Here is a 22,464-nt window from a genome sequence, read left to right on the forward strand (position 1 = left end):
TTCATCATTCGTTATTTATGCTAAACTTCTTTCCCAGTCCACTCCAGCCAACTCTGCCCTCATCCCTTTGTAATTACCTTTACTTAATGTTAGCACAGTTGTTTCTGCCCAAGTTTCTCACTCTCAAAGTGAATGCTAAATTCTACCATATTATGGTCACTGTTTCCCAGGGTATCTTTTACTCTGAGATCATTTATTAAACCTGCCTCATTACACATTACCAGATCCAAAATAGCCTGATCCCTGGTTGGATCCACAACATATTGTTCTAGGAAACTGTCCCAAACATACTTTATGAATTCTTGCTCATGGCTACCTTTGCCAATTTGATTTTCCCAATCTACATGAAGATTAAAGTCACCCATGATTAATGTACTGCTTTTTACCCTTGCTCTTCGATATAGATTAGTGACTTTGACCTAGGTGCACAGGGCACAATTTTAAAATTTGTGGAAAAACTTTTTATTATGAACCAAAGGAGGATAGTGTAGAACTTCAAAAGTACATAGACAAGTTGGTGGAATGGGGGTCAATGGGGGACAGATGAAATTTAATGCAGAGAAGTGTGAAGTGATTCATTACACATTGAGGCAGGGACCATGGCTGAGGTTTTAAATGAATATTTTGCTTCTGTCTTGACCATGGGAGAAGATGCTGCCCAGGTCATGATGAAAGAGGAGATAGTTCAGACACTTGAAAGGTTTAAATTGATAAGGCTGGCTGGCTGTACTTAAAATTGATAAGGCATCAGGAGCAGATAGGATGTATCCAAGGATACTGAGGGAAGTGAAAGTGGAAATTGAGGAGGCACTGGCCATAACTTTCCAGCCTTCCTTAGATTCTGACATGGTGCCAGAGGACTGGAGAATTGCAAATGTCACACACTTGTTTAAAATAGGGTGTAAAGTTAAACCCAGCAATTACAGGCCAATCAGCTTAACCTTGATGGTGAGGAAGTTTCTAGAAAATATATTTCAGGACAAAATTACAAATCACTTGGACAATTGTTGGTTAATTAAGGAAAGCCAGCACAGATTTGCTAAGGGCTAATCGAGTTTAACTGACTTGCTTAAGGTTTTTGATGAGGAAACAGAGAGGGTTCATGAGGGCAATGAGGTTGATGTACTGCACATGGACTTCCAAAAGGCATTTAATAAAGTACCACACAACAAACTTGTGAGAAAAGTTAGAGATCATCGAATTAAAGGGACAGTAGCAACCTGGATACAAAATTAGTTGAGTGACAGGAAACAGAGTAGTGGTGAACAATTTTTCTGACAGAAGGGAGGTTTATAATGGTGTTCCCCAGGGGTCGGTTTTAGAATCCTTGCTCTTCCTGGTATATGTTAATAACTTTGACCTTGATGTACAGGCACAATTTCAAAATTTGTGGATGATACAAAACTTTGTTTTGAGAACCGTGAGGAGGATAATGTGGAACTTCAAAAGTACATAGACAGGTTGGTGGAATGGGGGTCAAATGACAGATGAAATTTAATGGAGAGCAGTGTGAAGTGATTCATTTTGTGAGGAAGAACATGGAGAGACAATATTAAATAAAGAGTACCATTTTAAAAGGGGTGCAGGAGTAGAAGGACTTGGGGGTGTATTTACATAAATTATTAAAGGCGACAGGACAGGTTGAGAGTGCAGTTAATAAAGCATACAACATCCTGGGCTTTATCAATAGGGACAGAGAGCACAAAAGCAAGGAAGTTATGTTAAACCTATATAAAGCATTGGTTTATTGTGCCGTCCTGGACACCACACTTTAGGAAGGATGTGAAGGTATTAGAGAGAGTACAGAAAAGATTCACAAGAATGGTCCCACGGATGAAGAGCTTCAGTTACATGGATAGATGGAAGAAGTTAGGACTGCTGTCCTTGGAGAAAAGGTTGAGAGGAGATTTGATAGATGCATTCAAAATCATGTGGGGTCTGGACAGAGTAGATAGGGAGAAACTGTTCCTATTGGTGGAAGGATAGAAAACCAGAGGGCACAGATATAATGTAACTGGCAAAAGAAACAATGGCGACATGAGGAGAAATCTTTTCAGGCAGTGAGTGGTTAGGATCTGGAATGCACTGCCTGAGAGTGTGGTGGAGACAGGGTCAATCGAGTGGTTAGGATCTGGAATGCACTGCCTGAGAGTGTGGTGGAGGCAGGATCAATCGAGTGGTTAGGATCTGGAATGCACTGCCTGAGAGTGAGGTGGAGACAGGGTCAATCGAGGCATTCAAAAGGAAATTGGACAATTATCTGAAAAGAAAAATTTGCAGAGCTATGGGGAAAAGGAGGAGTGGCATTAGGTGCATTGCTCCTTCAGAGAGCCAGCATAGACACAATGGACCTAATGGCCTCCTTCTGTGCTCTAACCATTCTATGGGTGAAATTTTCCCAGGATTGCACTAAGTGCAGTAGCAGGCAGGTAAAATGGAGTCCTACCCGCTGACGAAAATGACAGTTTTTCCACTTGAAACACGCCATTTCCAAGGGAAGAGGGCTCTCATTCACCTGCCCGCCATCACCCTACTAGTGCATCACGCCGGTCGCCATCTTTAAAAGGCAGCCGCCATCAAAGTGATCATCACCACCAGCTCACCACCGCTGCCCGGGAGACATGGCCAACAAAGGCAAAAAGACTGCAGCCCCCCGCTTCAACAACGGGTCCCTCAGGCGACTGCTGGATGTCGTGGAGGCCATTGGGATGTGCTCTATCCCCCCTCTGGCCGCAGGATGGGTAACAATGTCACCAACCTGGATTGGGAGGCGATGGCAGTGGTGCTCAGCGCAAATGCCCTGCAGAGGAAGACAGCCACCCAGTGCCGCAAAAGGATGAATGATTTCCGTTCCACGAGGGTCAGTCACTCTTCTCATCACTCTCAACTCACAAACCCACCACACACTCACAGGGCCCTCACTCACTGCCAATGCAAGGGACATCACCATTCACTCTTTCACACACACCATCATTGTCCTCATCCCATCCATGGGACCACTCACAGAGGCCAGGCATACTTATTACCTGGCCTGGCAGGCGTCCTGATACACTCTCCCCATCTCTATCCATGCAGGATAAACTGGCTCACAACAGGAGGGAAAGGTCACAGACAGGTGGAGGGATGCCAGAGATTAAAGTTCTGACAGAATTTGAAAACAGAGCCATCCAGCTGGCCGGCGATGACCGGGATCGGTCCTGTGCTGAATGTGAGGTCGGCACTGGTCTACAAGTGAGGATCCAGCAGTACAACATTCATCAGACAACCATGCCATTAATGATGTGCTCTCTTTCACAGGCCACTGCCATGCACTAATTATCTCCCCTTGCTTTCGCAGGCACATCTGGGAAACAGCAGACAGAGTCCATGACCCAGGGCCTCCAATCAAGCTCCGAAGAAACCTCTGAAGAGGAATCTGAAGGCACCCTCCCTGAAGTCCCGTCACAGCGCTCACCCACACCCTCCAACAGCGCAGAGACACACACCTCGGTGGGACCTAGCTTTAGAGTAGCCTCAGGATCACAATCTGATGAGCACATTGCACTTTCTGATCCACAGTAGGCAGAGGCAGAGACTTCCCAGGTCCCCGGCACCTGGAGGACTGCTGGAGGCCAGAACGTTGCTAAGTCCGAGTCAGATGACGAGCCTCTGGACTCGGTCATGTCACAGTTGCTGGAGCTGCAAAGGCAAGCTAGGGAACATCAGGAGGGGATGTTCACTGCACTCCTCAGATTGAAAGGCACAATGGAGGAGTCTGTCCATCTTCAGACTGAGGTGATAGCGCTGGCATTGCCACGCACCGAGGTTAACACTAGCAGGATGGCGGCCGTCATGGAGACCTTGGTCCAGGACGTCACTCCTGCACTGATGCGCAGACTTAATTCCATTGCTGATGCCATAGTTGGCCTCCAACAGTGTGTATGCGAGAAGGGTGCTGGGCAGCTCGATCTCACTCCAACTACCCCTCCGCTCACAGAGTCAGCCAGGGGCCCTCGGGCACCCATTGGGAGGAGGATCAGCAGGTGCACGCTCCGGGGCCATCCACCCAGGTAACCTGGGAGTGACCGGCCCATCCGAGTTCCCTTTTCCTGCGACCTCCACAGATCCAGTTTCACAGGCCAAGGAGGGTGCTACTGCCACACAGCAGGACCCCGAAAGTAGGCCGGGGCCCTCCAAATCTTGACCCTCCAGAGAACGCCCGCCAAAGTCATCACAGACGGTGTGTCACAGTCACCAGGCTGCCTCCACCTCTTCTGTGGATGTCCAGAGAGCATCAAGACGTAGCGGCAGGGTTAGGGAAGTTAGGTAAAAGTAGTTGCACAGCCTGGGCACAGGTGTTGATCACTTATACATTTTGTTCACTATTGTCAATAAACTCCTAGCAATGTCTCCCTGCCCATTGCTCCTTCTTCTGAGGAGCAGTGTTCTTGTCACTCAGATGTGAAACCTTTCTGTACAAGATAAAAGGCAGGTGTCTCAGTCCAGGGCCTCTTCCCTATGCTCTGTGCAGCCTTCAGACCACAATGATGGTCCATCCTCACACTCCCTGGAAACATTACTGATGCCTGCACCTCAGTGGTGCTGGTCATTGCTGCCAGAATGTAGTGGGCAGGCGCCACAGAGTTCCCTCATACTCTCTGTGTGCTCTCAGCACCTTTAAAGTGGCGCTGGCCCTCATCACACCAGCATCTGCGACCAGTGATGCTGTTCACCAGCCCCTGAAGGGCTGATGTGCTGAAGGCGGACACAGCATCAGATGCATCTAAAGTTTCATGGCTGCGTCTCTGAGATGGCCCTGATCACAGAGCGCAAATGAGCTGCCCTCGGCCAGACAGGAGTCAGACATTCTCAGAGGCTATGTGAAGATCAATGGAGTGTCCTCACTGCATGTCATCATCATCCTCCTGCAATCGAGGATCTATTAGGGCCTCCACTACATCTCCATGACAGGAGCATTCTCACAGAGGGTATAGGCCCTGCCATAAGCTAGACTGGAGTCAAACATTCACAACTGCGATGTGAGGATCTACGGGAACACCTCACTGCATGTCATCATCATCCACCACAAATCTGGCAGCTATGAGAGCCTCCTGAGTGCGGATGCCTTGTTTAGCCAGTGCGAGGGCCTCATCCACATCGTCATCACCACCAAGGTCCCCCTCACCCTCATCCCCGTCGGCGTCCTCCTCATCGAGGGAGACCTCCAGCTCCTCCACCTCCCCCTCGGCCAGCTCCTCACTCCGTTGCAGCGCCAGGTTGTAAAGGGCGCAGCAGATGATGACGATGCGTGACACCCTCTGCCATCTGTATTGTAGGGCTCCACCAGACCGGCCCAGGGACCACAACCGTATCTTCAACATCCTGATGGTCTGCTCCACCAAGTTGCGGGCTGCAGCATGAACCTCATTATAGCGTTGCTCTGCTGCAGTCTGAGGCCGCCACACGGGTGTCATCAGCCACGGCCTCTGCAGGTAGCCCTTGTCCCCAAGGAGCCAACCCTGCAGCTTCTGTGGAACCTGGAAGACTGCAGGGATCTGCAAGTGACTCCAAGTGTAGGCGTTGTGCACACTCCCTGGAAACCGTGCACATACCTGCAGGATGCGTTTCTGGTGGTCGCACACCAGCTGCATGTTCAGTGAGTGGAAGCCCTTGTGGTTGATGAAGTCCACCAAGTGTATTGGCGGGATCTGAGCGTCACATGAGTGCAGTCAATCACACCCTGCACCTGTGGGAATCCCGAGATCAGGGTGAATCCAATGACTCTTGCATCCTGGCTGTCTCCGTCCCGGGCGAAATGCACAAAGCTGTGTGCCATGGAGAAGAGGGCATCCGTGGCCTCATGGATGAATTTGTGGGTGGCGGATTGTGAAATCCCACAGAGGTTACCTGTGGAGCCCTGAAAGGAGCCACTGGCATAGAAATTGAACGCCGCAGTCACTTTCACAGCCACTGCCAGTGGATGCCCTCCATGTCCCCGTGGTGCCAAGTCCTGCAGTAAGTGGCAGATGTGAGCTACCAGTTCCCTAGACATGCGCAGTCATCGGCGACACTGGTTCTCAGTCATCCGCAGAAATGGCAGGTGGTGCCTATAGACCCTGGGTGTCGATAGGCACCATCCAGCCACGGTTCGCTGTTGCTCCTGGGCAGTGTGTGCAGGAGCCCTGGCTGCCCCTTCTTCATGAGGTTGCTGCTACAGCCTTTGCGTGGCCAGGAGCCTCAGTCGCTCTCTCCTCTGTCTTTTACGGTCCCTGTAGGCCATCAGGCATACAGCTAGGTCACCAGGATCCATGATCTTGACATGGTCCTTCTGCAGCATGAAAGAGAGAGAGTCGTGGTGATCATGACTGTACTTAGCACCTTTCCTGGCCCTGTGTGACCACCCCTTAATGCTTCCTGGAGAGTGCTGGTCACCCCTCGGATGGCCAGAGATGAGTGAGCTGCATGGCTGCCCTGTCAACCTGCAACATGGGGGACACTGGTCCAAACCAGGATGCTGAGATTGCAAGGGGCTGTGAGCGACTCCAGCAGTGACTACTACATGGCCAGCGTTTACGAGGAGATTGTACAACATGTGCAGTCCAACTGCTCCGCGGTCCAATAAAGTGGTGGCGGACTTGAAGTCTGTGCCGGGGGGGGTTGGGGGGTGGGTGGGGGGGTGTAAGATATGGAGCGCTCGGTGGCCCTTTGGTGCCTCCGCGATGCTTGCATGGGCGGGCAGGATGGGAGTCTGACCCTAGTCATATCACTGTGGCTGCGTCTGATCTATCTTAGTTGCGGAGGCGTGGTCAGTTTATACAGGTGTCCCTAATGCGGGGCATTTCCCTCGCTTACCCTGCCCCCGACCCGATTACATGTGCATGGGATGCAGTGCCCGGGCAGCATTTTACTCTACCCCCCTTTGGCTGTCGCCTCCGAGGCTGGCCAGCACTTGCACCCGGACACCCCCCCCCCCCCCCACCTCAGCAGTCACCTCTGAGGCTGATCAGCACTTGCCCCTGCTCCCCCGGCGGCCCTGAGACCTGTAACCAACAGGCGAGCTGTGGAGAAAGCTGCTGCTCACTCACCTCAGTTCCCCCAAAGTGAAGGTCGCCAAGTGCACATTGCCTGCGTGCTGTTGTGAAACACGTCAGCGTCCTTTCCCGCCGATGTGGATGGACGATACAGTGGGGTTCCAAGAGCCTGGCGGGATGGCCTTTTATGCTAATGTATTACAATTAGCTCCCTGCCGACTGATAGCAGGAAACATAGCCTGCCGTTGGAGGGCTGAGTGGATGATCACAACCTGCCTTCACGCTGTCGTGAAGCAGGTCGTGTCATATTTTCTGTGCACGCCACCTATCACACCCACCGCCAGCGGGTTTGGAAAATTCCACCCTATGATTCTAACTGTGAGGAGGATAATGATAGACCTCAAGAGGGATGGTCTGGTGGAGTGGGCAGACATGCAGCAGATTAAATTTAATGCAAAGAATTGAAGTGAAGAATGAGGAGAGGCAATGTAAAATAAAGGGGAGAGTTCTAACTGGGGTGCAGAGGGACTTGGGGGGTATGCATACACAAGTCACTGAAGGTAGCAGGGCAGGTTGAGAAAATGGTTAAAAAGGCATCTAGGATCCTGGGCTTTATAAATAAAGGCATTGAGTACAAAAGCAAGGTTATTATGGTGAATACTGGTTCAAACTCAACTGAAGCATTGTGCTCAATGCAGTAGATGTCATTCATCTTGATTTTCACAAGGGCTTCAATAAGGTACCTTAAAATAGACTAATGAATGGGGTTAGAGAATGCGGAGTCAGGGGACAAGTGACGGAATGGATTGCTAGCTGGCTTCAGGACAGAAAGCAGACAGTCGGAGTAAAGGATGGCGAGTCAAAGTGACAGAGGTGGGAAGTGACATTACATGTTAACAATTTGGACTTTGAAATCAAAAACACAATTTCAAAATTTGCAAATGAATTGAAATTAGGAGGTATACTGAGGAGGACTGCAACAAATGACAGGAGTACAGTAATAAACTTTCAGAATAGGCTAATAATTAACAAATGGGCAGGTAAATATGAGGTAGTACATTCTGGTCGCATGAATAGGGAGGTCGCTTCTTACTGGGATCTCAGAGTACAAATACATCATTCACTAAAAGTTGCACAACAGGTTAGCAAGGCTATAAATAAAGGAAACCAAACACTAGGCTTTATTTCTAGAGGGATAGAATTGAAAAGGGAAATTGTGCTAAACCTGTATTGAACCTTGGTTAGATCACACTTAGAGTACTGTGTGCAGTTCACCATATTATGGAGCAGGGTGTCAAACATACTGCCTGCAGGCCAAAATCTGGCCTACCATGCCGCTCTATCTGGCCTGCAGAGCCAGCATGCAAAATATAAGTAAGTGCCAGTGAAAGATTCTGCAAGGACCTGTTCCTCCAATCACAGGCCAATTCTCTCCCTTGCAGTGAACACTATGAAGGTGAGTGGCTTCCTTCAGTTTCGAGGCCTGACCATCAGAAGTGGCAGCAGTGAGTCTGCTGGGTATAAAGAGAGGCTTTCAGGGATGGGGGAAAGAGAGACTGCCTGCAGTTAGGGGAGGGGGGTTGTTGCGGAGAGAGGGATAGACAAGCCCCCCTAAAAGGACTACAGCAGTCAAGATGGCTGAGCGGCAGTTGCAGCAACAGTGAACTCAGACAGCTGGAGTGTGAGACGGGGTAGGGAGGAAGAGTCTTGGTACTTTCACAGCCTTCCCAAACCTCTCCTCAGCGATATGAATCTCCGAGCCTCCCAGGCCCGACAGGCATGAGAGAGGGAGTGACTGTGTGTGTGTGTGTGTGAACGTTTCTGTGTTTCTGTGTCAGTGTGTATGTGTGTGTGAGTCTGTTTCTGTGTGTCTGTGTCTGCCTGTGTGTGCATGTCTGTTATGTGTGTGTCTGTTTGTTTCTGTGTCTGTGTGTGTCTGTCTGCTTGTCTGTTGTGTGTGTCTGTGTGTGTGAGAAAGAGAGTGCGTGACTGTGTGAGAGACAGAGTGAGTGAGTGTATGTGTGTGTGTATGCAAGAGAGAGAAAGTGAATGATTGTGTGAGAGAGAGAATGAGTGAGTGCGTTTCAGTGAGAAAGAGTGTGTGTGTGTGAGAAATAGGAAGTGTGTGTCTATGAGAGAGTGAATGAGTGTGTGTGAGAGAGTGAGTGTGTGTATGCGAGAAAGAATGAGGGAATGTGTGCGTGAGAGAGAAAGGGAATATGTGTGTGTGAGAGAGCGAGTGACTGTGCATAAGGGAGAAAGTGAGGGAGTGTGTGTATGAGAGAGGGAGAGTGAGGGAGTGTGTGTGAGAGGAAGAGTGAGGGAGTGTGTTTGAGAGAGGGAGTCATTGAGTGTGCGTAAAGGAGAAAGAGTAAGGGAGTGTGTTTGAGAGAGGGAGTCATTGAGTGTGCGTAAAGGAGAAAGAGTGAGGGAGTGTGTGTTTCTGTGAGAGGAAGACTGAGGGAATGTGTGTGTGTGAGAAATGAAGATTGAGGGAGTATGTGAGGGAGAGAGAGGGAGAGTGAGGCAGTGTGTGTGTGAGAGAGGGAGAGTGAGGGAGTATGTGTGTGGGAGGAATAGTGAGGGTGTGTGTGTGAGAGAGGAAGAGTGAGGGGGTGGGTGTGAGAGAGAGGAAGAGTGAGGGAGTGTGTTTGAGAGAGGGAGTCATTGAGTGTGCGTAAAGGAGAAAGAGGGAGTGTCTGTGTGTGAGAAGAAGACTGAGGGAGTGTGTGTGTGAGAGATGAAGAGTGAGGGATAGAGAGAGGGAGAGTGAGGGAGTGTGAGAGAGAGAGGGAGAGTGAGGGAGTGTGTGAGAGAAAGAGGGAGAGTGTGGGAGATGGAGTGTGAGAGAGATAGGGAGAGTAAGGGAGTGTGTGAGAGAGAGGGAGAGTGAGGGGGTGTTTGTGTAAGAGAGAAAGAGAATATGTGTGAGAGAGAGTGAATGAGTATGCGTAAAGGAGAAAGAGTGAGGGAGTGTGTATGAGAGAGGAAGAGTGAGGGAGTGTCTGAGAGAGGGGGAGGGAGTATGTGTGTGAGAGGGCGAGTGAGGGAGTGTGCTAGAGAGAAGAATGAGGGAGCGTGTGTGAGAGAGGGTGAGGGAGTGTGTGTGAAAGAGAGGGAGAGTGAGGGAGTATGTGTGTGTTAGAGGAAGAGTGAGGGAGTGTGTGAGAGGGGAAGAGTGAGGGTGTGTGTGAGAGGGCAGGTGAGGGAGAGTGTGAGAGAGAGAAGAAGAGTGAGGGAACGTGTGTGTGAGAGGGAGAGTGAGGGAGCGCATGCGTGAGAGACGTAGACTGACGGAGAGTGTGTCAGAGAGTGAATGAGTGTGTGTGTGTGAGAGGAAAAGTGAGGGAGAGTGTGAGAGAGAGAGGGAGAGAGACAGGAAGAGTGAGGGAGTGTGTGTGAGAGACAGGAAGAGTGAGGGAGTGTGTGTGTGAGAAAGGAAGAGTGAGGGGGTGTTTGTGTGTGAGAGAGGAAGAGTGATTTGAGTGTGTGTGTGAGAGAGGAAGAGTGAGGGAGTGTGTGTGAGAGAGGAAGAGTGACGGAGTGTGAAAGAGAGAGGAAGCGTGTGTGTGTGAGAGGGCGAGTGAGGGAATGTGTGAGAGAGAGAAGAGTGACGGAGCGTGTGTGTGAGAGAGGGAGAGTGAGGGAGCGTGTATGAGAGAGTTAGAGGAAGGGAGAGTGTATGTGAGAGAGGAAGAGCGAGGGAGTGTGTGTGAGAGGAAGAGTGAGGGGGGGTGTGTGTGAGAGGAAGAGTTAGGTAGTGTGTGTGTGAGAGAGGAAGAGTGAGGGAGTGTGTGTGTGAGAGAGGAAGAGTGAGGGAGTGTGTGTGAGAGAGTTAGAGGAAGGGAGAGTGTGTGTGTGAGAGGAAGAGAGAGGGTGTATGTGAGAGGAAGAGAGAGGGTGTGTGTGAGAGGAAGAGTGAGGGTGTGTGTGAGAGAGGGGAAGAGTGAGGGCATGTGTGTGAGAGCGGAAGGGTGAGCGTGTGTGTGTGAGAGGAAGAGTGAGGGTGTGTGTGAGATAAGAAGAGTGAGGGTGTGTGTGAGAGGGGAAGAGTGAGGGAGTGTGTATGAGAGGAAGAGTGAGGGAGTGTGTGAGAGAGGAAGAGTGAGGGAGCATGTGTGTGAGAGAGAAAGAGTGAGGGAGCGTGTGTGTGAGAGGAAGAGTGAGGGAATGTGTCTGTGAGAGAGGAAGAGTGAGAGAGTGTGTCTGTGAGAGAGGAAGAGTGAGGGAGTGTGTCTGTGAGAGAGGAAGAGTGAGGGAGTGTGTCTGTGAGAGAGGAAGAGTGAGGGAGTGTGTCTGTGAGAGAGGAAGAATGCGGGAGTGTGTGTGTGAGAGAAGAGTGAGGGAGTGTGTGTGAGAGAAGAAGAATGAGGGGCTGTGTGTGTGTGAGAGGGAGAGAGGTACTGTGTGAGAGTGAGGTGTTTGTGAGAGAGAGAGTGGTATGTGTGCGAGAGGGAGGAAGAGCGAGAGAGCATGCGTGTGAGAGCAGAAGAGTGAGGGAATGTGTCTGAGAGAGAGAGAGGGACAGTCGGAGTGTGTGTGAGAAAGAGAGTGGGTGAGTGAGGGACTGTGTGAGAGAGAGGAAGAGTGAGGAAGTGAGAGAGAGGAAGAGTGAGGGAATGTGTGAGAGAGAGGAAGAGTGAGGGAGTGTGTGTGAGAGGGAGAGGAAGAGTGAAGGAGTTTGTGTGAGAGAGAGAGGTTGAGTAACGGAGTGTGGGTGAGAGAGGAAGTGTGAGGGAGTGTTTGTGTGATAGTGAGGGAGTGTGTGAGAGAGAGAGGGAGAGTGAGGGAGTGTCTGTGTCTGAGGGGGCAAATGAGGGAGTGTGTGAGAGAGAGAATAAGAGAGGGAGTGTGTGTGAGAGAGGGAGAGTGAGGGAGTGTGAGAGAGGAAGAGAGAGAATGTGTGTGAGAGTGAGGGGAGTGAGGCAGTGTGTGAGAAGAAGGAAGAGTGAGGTAGTATGCGTGAGAGAAAGGGAGACTGAGGGAGTTTGAAAGAGTGAGGGAGTGTGTGTGAGAGAGGGAGAGTGAAGGAGTGTGTGTGAGAGAGAAGAATGAGGGAGTCTGAGTGAGACGAAGAGTGAGGGAGTTTGTGTGAGAGGAAGAGTGAGGGTGTGAGAGAGGGAAAGAGTGCGGGTGTGTGCGAGAGAGAGAGTAAGAGTGAGGGAGTGTGTGAGAGAGAGAAGAAGAGTGAGGGAGTCTGAGTGAGACGAAGAGTGAGGGAATTTGTGTGAGAGAGGAAAAGTGAGGGTGTGAGAGAGAGAAAGAGTGCGGGTGTGTGCGAGAGAGAGAGTAAGAGTGAGGGAGTGTGTGTGAGTGAGGGAGTGAGAGAAGGAGATCGAGGTAGTGTGTGTGTGAGAAGAAGAGTGAGGGAGTGTGTGAGAGTGGGAGAGTGAGGGAGTGAGAGAAGGAGATCGAGGGAGTGTGTGTGAGAGGAAGAGTGAGGGAGCATGTGTGTGTTAGAGGGAGTGTGAGGGAGTGCATGAGAGGGAGAGTGAGGGAGTGTGTGAACGAGAGAGGAAGAGTGAGGGCGTGTGTGAGAGAGAGGAAGAGTAAGGGAGTGTGAGGATAGAGGAAGTGTGATGGAGTGTTTGTGTGAGAGAGAGAGGGAATGTGTGAGAGAGAGAAGAGTGAGGGTGTGTGAGAGAGCATGAGGGAGCATGTGTGACAGGGAGGGGAAGAGTGAGGGACTGTGTGTGAGAGAGAGAGGGAGAGTGAGGGCGTGTGTGAGAGGAAGAGTAAGGGAGTGTGAGGATAGAGGAAGTGTGATGGAGTGTTTGTGTGAGAGAGAGTGAGGGAATGTGTGAGAGAGAGTGAGGGAATGTATGAGAGAGAGAAGAAGAGTGAGGGTGTGTGAGAGAGAGGGAGAGTGAGGAACTGTGAAAGAAAGGAAGAGTAAGGGTGTGTGTGTGAGAAAGAGGAAGATTGAGGGTGTGTGTGAGAGAGGAAGAGTGGGGGTGTGTGTGTGAGAGAGGAAGAGTGAGGGAGTGTGTGTGAGAGAGGAAGAGTGAGGGAGTGTGTGTGAGAGGGTGAGTGAGGGAGTGTGTGCGAGAGAGAAGAAGAATGAGGGAGCGTGTGTGTGAGAGAGTGAGTGAGGGAGTGTGTTAGAGAGAGAAGTAGAGTGTGTGTGAGAGGAAGAGTGAGGGATTATTTGAGTGAGAGAGGAAGAGTGAGGGAATGTGTGAGAGAGGGAGGAAGAATGAGTGAGTGAGACAGAGAGGAAGAGTGAGGGAGTGTGTGAGAGAGAGGAAGAGTGAGGAAGTGTGCCTGTGTGAGAGGAAGAGTGCAGGAGTGTGTGTGTGAGAGAGGAAGAGTGAGGGTGTGTGAGAGAGAGAGGAAGAGTGAGGGAGTGTGTGAGAGAGAGAGGTAGAGTGATGGAGTGTGTGTGAGAGGGAGGAAGAGTGTGGGAGTGTGTGTGAGAGAGCGGACGAGTGAGGTCATGTGTGTGAGAGAGGAAGAGTGAGGGAGTGCGTGTGAGAGAGAGAGGACGAGTAAGGTGTGTGTGAGAGCGAGGGAGTGTGTGTGAGAGAAGAAGCTGAGTGAGCGAGTGTATGAGAGAGAGGGAGAGTAAGGGAGTGTGTGTGAGAGAGAGGAAGAGTAAGGGACTGTGTGTGAGAGAGAGAGAGGCTGAGTGAGCGAGTGTATGAGAGAGAGGGAGAGTAAGGGAGTGTGTCAGAGGAAGAGTGAGGGAGTGTGTATGAGAGAGGAAGAATGAAGGAGTGTGTATGTGGGTGTGGAAGAGTGAGGCAGTGTGTGTGGGAGAGAGAGGGAGAGGGAAGTATTTTGTGTGAGGGAGTGTGTGTGAGAGGGAGGAAGAGTGAGGGAGTATTTGTGAGAGGGACGGTGAGTGAGCGAGGGGCTACAGGAAGATATAGACAGGATAGTCTATTGGGCAGATAAGTGGCAGATGGAATTTAACCCTGAAAAGTGAGAGGTGATACACTTTGGAAGGAGTAATTTGACAAGGAAGTATTCAATGAACGGCATGGCACTCGGAAGTTCTGAGGAACAAAGGGACCTTGGGGTGTGTGTCCATAGATCTCTGAAGGCGGAGGGGCATGTTAGTGGGGTGGTGAAAAAGGCATATGGGACACTTGTCTTTATCAATCGAGGCATAGATTACAAAAGTAGGAAGGTCATGTTGGAGTTGTATAGAACCTTGGTGAGGCCACAGCTGGAGTACTGTGTGCAGTTCTGGTCGCCACATTATCGGAAGGATGTGATTGTAGTGGAGAGGGTGCAGAGAAGATTCACCAGGATGTTGCCTGCGATAAAACATTTAAGTTATGAAGAGAGGTTGGATAGACTTGGGTTGTTTTCGTTGGAGCAGAGCGGACTGAGGGGCGACTTGATCGAGGTGTATAAGATTATGAGGGGCATGGACAGAGTGGATAGGGAGCAGCTGTTCCCCTTAGTTGAAGGGTCAGTCACAAGGGGGCATAAGTTCAAAGTGAGGGGCAGGAGGTTTAGGGGGGATGTGAGGAAAAACTTTTTTACCCAGCAGGTGGTGTTGGTCTGGAATGCACTGCCTGGGAGGGTGGTGGAGGCGGGTTGCCTCACATCCTTTAAAAAGCACCTGGCATGTCATAACATTCAAGGCTGTGGGCCAAGTGCTGGTAAATGGGATTATGTAGATAGGTCAGGTGTTTCTCATGTGTCGGTGCAGATTCGATGAGCCAAAGGGCCTCTTCTGCACTGTGATTCTGTGTGTGTGAGAGAGGACCAGTGAGGGAGTGTGTGTGAGAGGGAGGAAGAGTGAGGGAGTGTGTGTGAGAGGGAGGAAGAGTGAGGGAGTGTGTGTGAGAGGGAGGAAGAGTTGAGGGAGTGTGTGAGATGGGGGAAGAGTGAGGGAGTTTGTGTGTGAGATAAGAGTGAGGAAGTGTGTGGGAGGGAGAGTGAGGGAGTTTGTGTGAGAGGGAGGAAGAGTGAAGGAGTGTGCATGTGAGAGAAGATGTGTGAGGGTTTGTGTGTGAGAGAGAGGGAGAATGAGGGAGTGAGCGTGGAAGAGTGAGGCATTGTGTGTGAGAGAGAGGGAGGTATTTTCTGTGAGAGGGAGAGTGATGGAGTGTGTGAGAGAGGGAGAGGTATTTTGTGTGAGGGAGAGAGGGAGTGTGTGTGAGATGGAGTGTGAGTGTGAGAGAGGGAGAGTGAGGGAGTGTGCGAGAGGGAGATTGAGGGAGTGTGCGAGAGGGAGATTGAGGGAGTGTGTATGAGAGAGGGAGAGTGAGGGAGTATGTGTGTGTGAGAGGGAGAGTGAAGGAGTGTGTGTGTGAGAGAGGGAAAATGAAGGAGTGTGTGTGTGAGAGAGGGAGAATGAAGGAGTGTGTGTGTGTGAGAGAGAAAGAGTGAGGGAGTGTTTGTGAGAGGGAGGAAATGAGCGAGTGTGAGAGATTGTGTGTGTGTGTTTAGGAGTGAGGGAGTATGTGTCTGAGAGGGAGAAAGTGGGTGGAGTTACCCGTTCCAGAGCCTAAGTGCGGTTTTGAGCAGGAAAGTTGGCGTGGAACCGACCCCCCCCCACCAGGTTTCTGAGCCAGATTGTCTGCTTTTCAGCTGATTATACTAGCGTGAATGTGAAGCACTTCGTATCTCGTAACGGGCTGGCTGGCATTCGTAAACTCATCGGCTCATCTTTTGCTGGCACCATATTTAAAGCATCACTCTCTGCAGCCCAGGACTTATCGTGCCGACCAGTAGAATGCCCCCTGAAGAACCAAGCACGCTGCTCAGAAGTTCAGCGACAGTGCACTGGCAACACTCTTCGACTCAGTGGAGGACCAGCAGGACATACGTTTCCCCCGTGATGGGAGCCGGAGATCCACCAACCTCTCCACCAAGGCTTGGGTGCAGGTCGTCACCCAGTGTAGGATGAGGATGAATGATCTTATCTGCTCCAAAAGGGTAAGTCCACCTTCTCCTCACTCTCAACTCTCACTCTCACAAGCCCATCAAGCATTATCAGGGTTACAATCCACACGGATCTGACACACTACCAGCAGACGAGACAACACCACTGACTCTCTCACACACACTGTAACATCTTTATTTCTTATCACATCCTGTACAGCCCTCAGCCCTTACAGAGATCCACTCAGCACCCACAGAAGGCAGGCATGCTAATCATGTGCTGTGGCATCCATCCTGCTCACAATCTGTCCATATGTTTTCATGCAGGAGAAAATCACCACAACAACAGGGAGAGATCACAGACAGGAGGTGGATGCCTGAGCTTAGACCACTCACAACATTTGAAGGGCAGGCAGCAGAGCTGGCCAGCGAGGACCGGAACCATGCCGCCACCAAAGACTCCCAAGCCAGTGGGGACCCTTTAACAACTCCTTGGAAACTGTGAGTGCTTTGTATCTCATTATCTCATTGCTCATTATCTCTTCTCTCTTAAACAGGCAACAGCAGGGAGAGGAAGAGGGCCCTCAGCAGCCAGCCCCAGACCACCTCAGATGAGGATCCTGAGGACCCGCTAGATGTAGAGCCGTCTCAGTATTCGCCTGCACTCACCACCAGTGCAGAGACACACACCTCGGTGAGACCTAGTTTGAGAGCAGGCTCAGGGTCACCATCTGGTAAGCACAGCACAGATTTGGGTCCTTGGCAGGTGGAGGCAGGGACATCCAAGGTCAATGGGTCTGGGAGGACTGCTGGAGGCCAGGCTTCCTCTGAGTATGAGTCAGATGACGAGCCTCTGGACTCGGCCCTTACAGAGATATTGGAGCTGCAAAGACTGGGCAAAACGGGCATATCAGGCAGGACTGTCAGATTAGAATGGTGGATGGAGGAGTCCATCCGCGTTCAGTCTGATGTTGTTGCACCGACATGTTAGTGCACCAAGGTCAACACTGGTAGGACGGCAATCACCATGGAAACCTTGGTCCAGGACTTTGAGCCTGATCTGCGCCAAGACTGCATTGTGTCACTCTAAGCATAATCCATCAGTGGCTAAGCGAGACAGAGATGGGGCACCGTGACCTCCCTCCAGGTGCCCCTTCTCCTCCAGGAGTCAGGCAGGGGCCCTTGGGCATCCAAAGGGAGGAGGAACATCAGACGACACCCCAGGCCCATCCACCTAGGTGACTCTGAGAGTGTCCAGCTGCTCCCAATTCCCTTTCCCCATCAGCTCCAGCTCCACAGGCCGAGGTGGGTGTGCCTCCAGGCCTCCACCCTCCAGAGGACACCCACCAAGGTCACCATAGACAACAGGATGTAGCCCTCAGCAGGCTGCCTCCACGTCTGATGTGGGTATTGGGGATCCACCAAGATGTAGCAGTAGGGTTAGAAAAATTAAGAAACACTAAGAGCTCAAAGATGACGCAATCACAATCTGTATATAATTTGCACATATGTAAATAGAATTTGTTACTGTCAACTTCTCATCTGGTGTACTTCCCTTCTATCTGATGATATGCTGTATCGTCAGTTCAGTGTAACAGATGCTCCTCACAGATGTCCCACCGTGTGCCTCAGCTTTATGGTGTCTCGCACCATCTAATTACAGTGCCTGACCGTTCTCTGCAATATTACTGAAGTCTCTGGCTCGAAGAACTTGGAGGTTGGGGTATGCATCTCTGAGACCTGCGTCAGAGGTTTATACCATGTTGCCTCGTAAGGTTAGAAGCTGCAGGCTGGTTTAGTCTCCTGCTGCTTCTGCACTGACGAGCATTCAATGTGGATCTTAGAGTATTCTATGGCAATGTGCATAGCACTCATCCACAGTCGGTGCATCTTTCATTGGCCTCCATGTAATATCCATCAGCCTTGAGTGTGGTGTACATATCCACCAAAGCTCGGGGCTCTCAAGCGCTCCTGGTGGCCTGCAGTCTTATCTCATGTCTGCATGTACATCTAAAGATCACCCCAGTATTAGTCCCCACCTTCCCACCTCCATCATGCAGAGCAATGGATCTCATTGACACATGTTGAGCCATGTGATTCCTGCTAGAGGGCTGAAACTATGAGAGATCAGAGGTGTGTGTAAAAGCCACAGATGGCAGACTTTGACATGGGAGGATGCCGTGCTGGGACAGAAGGCCTGGCTAGCGTCTCTTGATATTTACCCTGTGCCAGCTCTCAGATGGTCAGTCGACATGGTTTATGTGCTCGTTATAATGGCATTGGGTGCCTGGTTTCCATGTGGATATGTCAGGCTGGTGAAATGAAATTGTGCAGTCCTCAAATGAGATCAGAGTGAAACTCCAATATATCTGATGTGTGCTCTTTGTTATCAAAGATTAGAGTATTCAATGCCCAAATAGAATGTTAGCATTTTCAGGCCCACAGATGCCAAGGCTAGACTGTACGGGAAGTTGGTAGATCCCAAACGGAGGCATGGTCATGGGTGCTTGACAGATATCAGAGTTGATGCTGCTGAAGCTTTCACAGTCCACTGAAAGGCGAGCTGAAGTGCAGGCACTCAGTCATGACTGAGAGTTACAAATGACTGCATCCTAAAGATCAATCTCACGTTGTGGACTCAGTATGATGATGAGGCCTGAACACTTGTCTTGCCTGACCGATTACCTGTGCAGAGATATCGCAGTGTGGATTCGGATCAGACCTCAGACATCAAGGCAAGAACAATTAAGTGATGACTGTCCTCCTTGACGTGCCTTGCAACACCTCAGGCATACTAATGCACTGAGGATTGCAGTTCTGCACCTGCCTCTTGAAGGCTGCTGTAGGAAGTGGAATATTGGTGATATGCTTGAAGAGGCTGCACCATGCCTACACTGCTCACAAAGCGCGCTGTTGGAGTAATTATCCCATAACAGAAAGACCACATGCTCCAGAGGCTGCATAACCTTCCAAGGATAAGACATTGTGACACAAGAGTGTAACTGCTCATTCAGATATTGATGTGCTTCATTGAGATGATGAAGGTTGCAATGAGAGTGTTAAGGTGGACCCAGCATGGAGGGCACTGGTGAAAGAGGCTCGTATGTGCGATTCGTCATCATCCTCCTGGAATCTGGTGGCTATAAGCATCTCACATGCATGCCTGCCTCATCTGGCCAGTGCTATGGCCTCTCCCTCCGGAGCCTCAGCTTCCTCGCCTTCATGAAGCTCAGCCCTCTCAATGTCCTCCTCATTGGTGAAGACATGAAGCTCCTCAATCTCTCGTAATGCCAAGTCATTCCCCACTTTGTAGCACCAGGTTGTGTGCAGCACAACAAACCACGATGATGCGAGAGACCCTTTGGGGAGAGTACTGGAAAGTGCTTCCTGACCTGTTCAGACATTGAAAACACATCTTCAAAATGCCAATGGTTTTCTCAATTAATCAGCGTGCTGCAGAATGAACAGCATTATACCTGTCCTCTGAAGGGCATTGTGACTGCCGTATGGGTATCATTAGCCACATCTTTTGCAGGTAGCCTTTGTCACCAAGGAGCCAACCCTGGATGCGCCGAGGATCTGAAAGGTCTGTGGCACGTGCAAGTGACTCAAGATGTCCGAGTCATAATCTTCTTCTGATGGTTGCAGACCAACTTTCCTATTGATGAATTATACTGGCTGTTCCCAGGGAGCTCTTAAAGCCAGATGAATGCAGTCTTTTGCCACCCTGCACCTGTGGGAATCCAGAGATCGCTGCAAATCCTACTTCTCTGGCAGCCTGGCTGGATTCATCCAGGGAGAACTGGACATAATTGTGTGCCTTGCAAAATAGAGCGTCGGTGACCTCTCGGATGCACTTATAAGCAGATGCTTGAGCGATGCCGCAGAGACCGCCAGTGGAGCTCTGGAACGAGCCACCCACAAAGAAGTTCAGAGCGGCAGTCACCTTAAGAGCCACTGGCAACGGATGGCCTCCCAGTCCCTGTGGCATTAATTCCTCCTAGAGAATGTGGCAGATGTGAGCCACCAATTCCCTTGACAAGCAAAGGCATCAACAGCACTGTCTCTCGCTCATCTGTAGGTATGAGAAGCATCTTCAATACATCCTTGGTCATACCAAACGTCTCTGCTGAATGGGTCTGTCAGCCTCAGTGTCAGAGTCTTGAGGGTGCTGCACAGGCACTTGTTCATCAGCGCAAGGCTCTTCCCTTTTCCCAGCCTGACGGTAACAGTCCCTTCTTCTCTTCCTCCTCCTCAGATCTCTGATTGCCAGGATAAACGCAACGTTGGCTGCTCCATCCATTATGCATTCATGCTCGTCTCTGCGGAAAGATTAAACAGATACACAGAGCTGCAATGGTCACCTTCCAGTCGCAAGCTAGGGAGTCATTTGCCCATGAGTTGCAAACATCCCAGCCATTCATTACAGACAGGAGAGTGGGGTTAAATTAAACAGACCTGATTTCACCTCTCACCACCCATAAACAGAAAGGTGTATTGATTTGCTCCCCTCTTTGTAAGCAGTGGCGTATTACCCAACCCCTCAGTTTTGATGTGATCCAATTTCTATTAATAGCCCCACAGAAAATGGAGATAGGATGAACTCAAAGGGATTAGTTTATTTGCACATATTCAAACACAGGAAAAGAGAAATAGAGAAAAAAAGATTTACAGGGTAAATATCACAGAGAAAAGAATTACTGTTTCACGTGAGTCCAGGGTCCAGAATCAAAGTCCAATGGTGTATTCCTTCACAGAGGTCAGCAGGTTGAAAACTGGTGCTGGATAATTCCCTTTTCCAGTCGCGATGACTCCCACAACGAGATAGGCACGCAGAGATGAGTTAGCCTTGCAGGCGATGATATAAAAGTCCCAGTAGAAACAGTATAAATAGGGTCAGGTATTCAGTGGGGCAGAAGCCCCTTTCTGTGCCGCTGCCAGGTAGATGGAAAGATGGCAGACTGAGGTTTCTTAGTGCCACAAGGCACAATAATTGGTTTTCCCAGCTAAAAGTGTCATGTCACATGACTCCTACTTCTCCACTTTGAATTTGACAAAAATGTGTACCCCTTTGTCTGGATTCCTGAGACTGTTAATGTTCCAACCATTAAGTCTTAAACGGAGATTGGGTGGTCCTTTGTCCTAGCAGACAAATCAGCTCCGGTTAGCCAGGCCTGGCTGATGAAATATAGATGGCCTCCATATAGTTCCCTTTGAATTTGGTCTCTGCAGCCCACAGGGGATCACTAGGGTGTCTTTAGGGATAACAAGGTGCAAAATCCTTCATTGCTGCCAGATAGCCCTTTTGTTCAGGGTCACAGTCAGACGTGGCTTCAGCCATTTTAAAAGGTCATTGTACAGTTTTTAAAAGTTTAGAAATTAGCTATAAGGAGATATATTTCTGAAAATATATAATGTGAGAACTTAGCCCCCTGACAGTCCTCACGGTCTTGGAGAAAAAACATAGAATACTATTTCACTTTTTTTTCCATGTGGTCTAATGAAGGAAGAATAAGAAGTTAAGAAGTATACATTCATTCTGTCACATCAGACACACAGCTAGCAGGAGCAATGGCAGTTCCCTGATGCATTTTCTTTCTTTTGAATTTTAAACCTGGGTGAGTGTATCAGCAAGGACATTGCCCTGTCCTGGGATACGGAATGGATAGGTTGACTTGGGAAGATTCAAGTCTGTCCTTTTGGGGAAGTCTATTCAGGGTTAAGAGTTCTGAACTTTCCTCTGTTGGGGATCAGGCATCAGCAAAGCCATTAGCTTCAGACCGCTGCCTGTTCAACTCCTGATTAAATGTCCTCCAAAGTCTTTGGGGGATTGTATAGGGTGGGTAGCACTCGGGGCAAGTGATGGTCAGTCTGCTCTGGTGTATCTGCAGGGGAATGTTGGGTATCTCACTCTGTGAGTGCCAGGCCTTTGGATCATAGGGCTGAGCTGCTGTTGTCCAGCTTATCTTCTGCCTGTCCTTAAGATAGAGATACTGCCAATCAATCCCTTTTGTTCAGGATCACAGACAGTTGTAGATTCAGCCATTTTAAAAAGTCATTGTACAGCTTTTAAAATTTTAGAAATTAGCCATACATATATATATATACACTTTCTAAATTATATGATGTGAGGGCTTAGCCCCTGACACATTCCATACTCACATCGTCCCTTGCAGCAGTATCACTGTCTTCAGGATCACCAGTAGCTCCCCCCCGCCCACCTAGCCCCCCCACAAATGCCAGAGGCATGACAGAGCTTTTACACAGGGGCTTGGATCTGACTGAATGCTGCCAGGTGATAGCAGCCTCAGTCAGGGCACTGTCAGGTTGAATCCTTTGGATTATACAGGAGCCCCAACTTGCATTAATGTGATGACAGTATTCGGTGGGGCGGGATGGGGGTTGGGGGCGGGGATGATGGGAGGCGGCTGGGCCTGCAAAGCCTGAACCTGACAACTGTGAGGTCTAGACATTTTTGAGCCATAGGGCTGTTTCCCCTTTACAGTTGGTTCCTTCTGATCCTCACAAATTCTTAACAAAGAGACAAAGGCTCTTTGGAAGCCAATCCAAACATAGCCCGATAGGCTTTCGCAACAATGCACAACCTGAGTTA

At 49.9% G+C, this 22,464-nt stretch overlaps 1 protein-coding gene across 1 annotated transcript in view; it reads right to left on the minus strand.

The window, feature by feature from the left end:
• unc93b1 (unc-93 homolog B1, TLR signaling regulator) overlaps nucleotides 1–22,464 on the minus strand; it is a 113,404-nt gene that overhangs the window by 86,374 nt on the left and 4,566 nt on the right. The window contains exon 4 of the mRNA XM_078565336.1: nucleotides 19,969–20,173. Coding sequence (XP_078421462.1) covers nucleotides 19,969–20,173 — 205 coding nt within the window. The remainder of the gene's footprint in view (nucleotides 1–19,968; nucleotides 20,174–22,464) is intronic.

The sequence above is a fragment of the Cetorhinus maximus genome, chromosome 20 (genome assembly GCF_964194155.1).
Source record: "Cetorhinus maximus chromosome 20, sCetMax3.hap1.1, whole genome shotgun sequence".
In the NCBI taxonomy this organism is placed as follows: domain Eukaryota; kingdom Metazoa; phylum Chordata; class Chondrichthyes; order Lamniformes; family Cetorhinidae; genus Cetorhinus; species Cetorhinus maximus.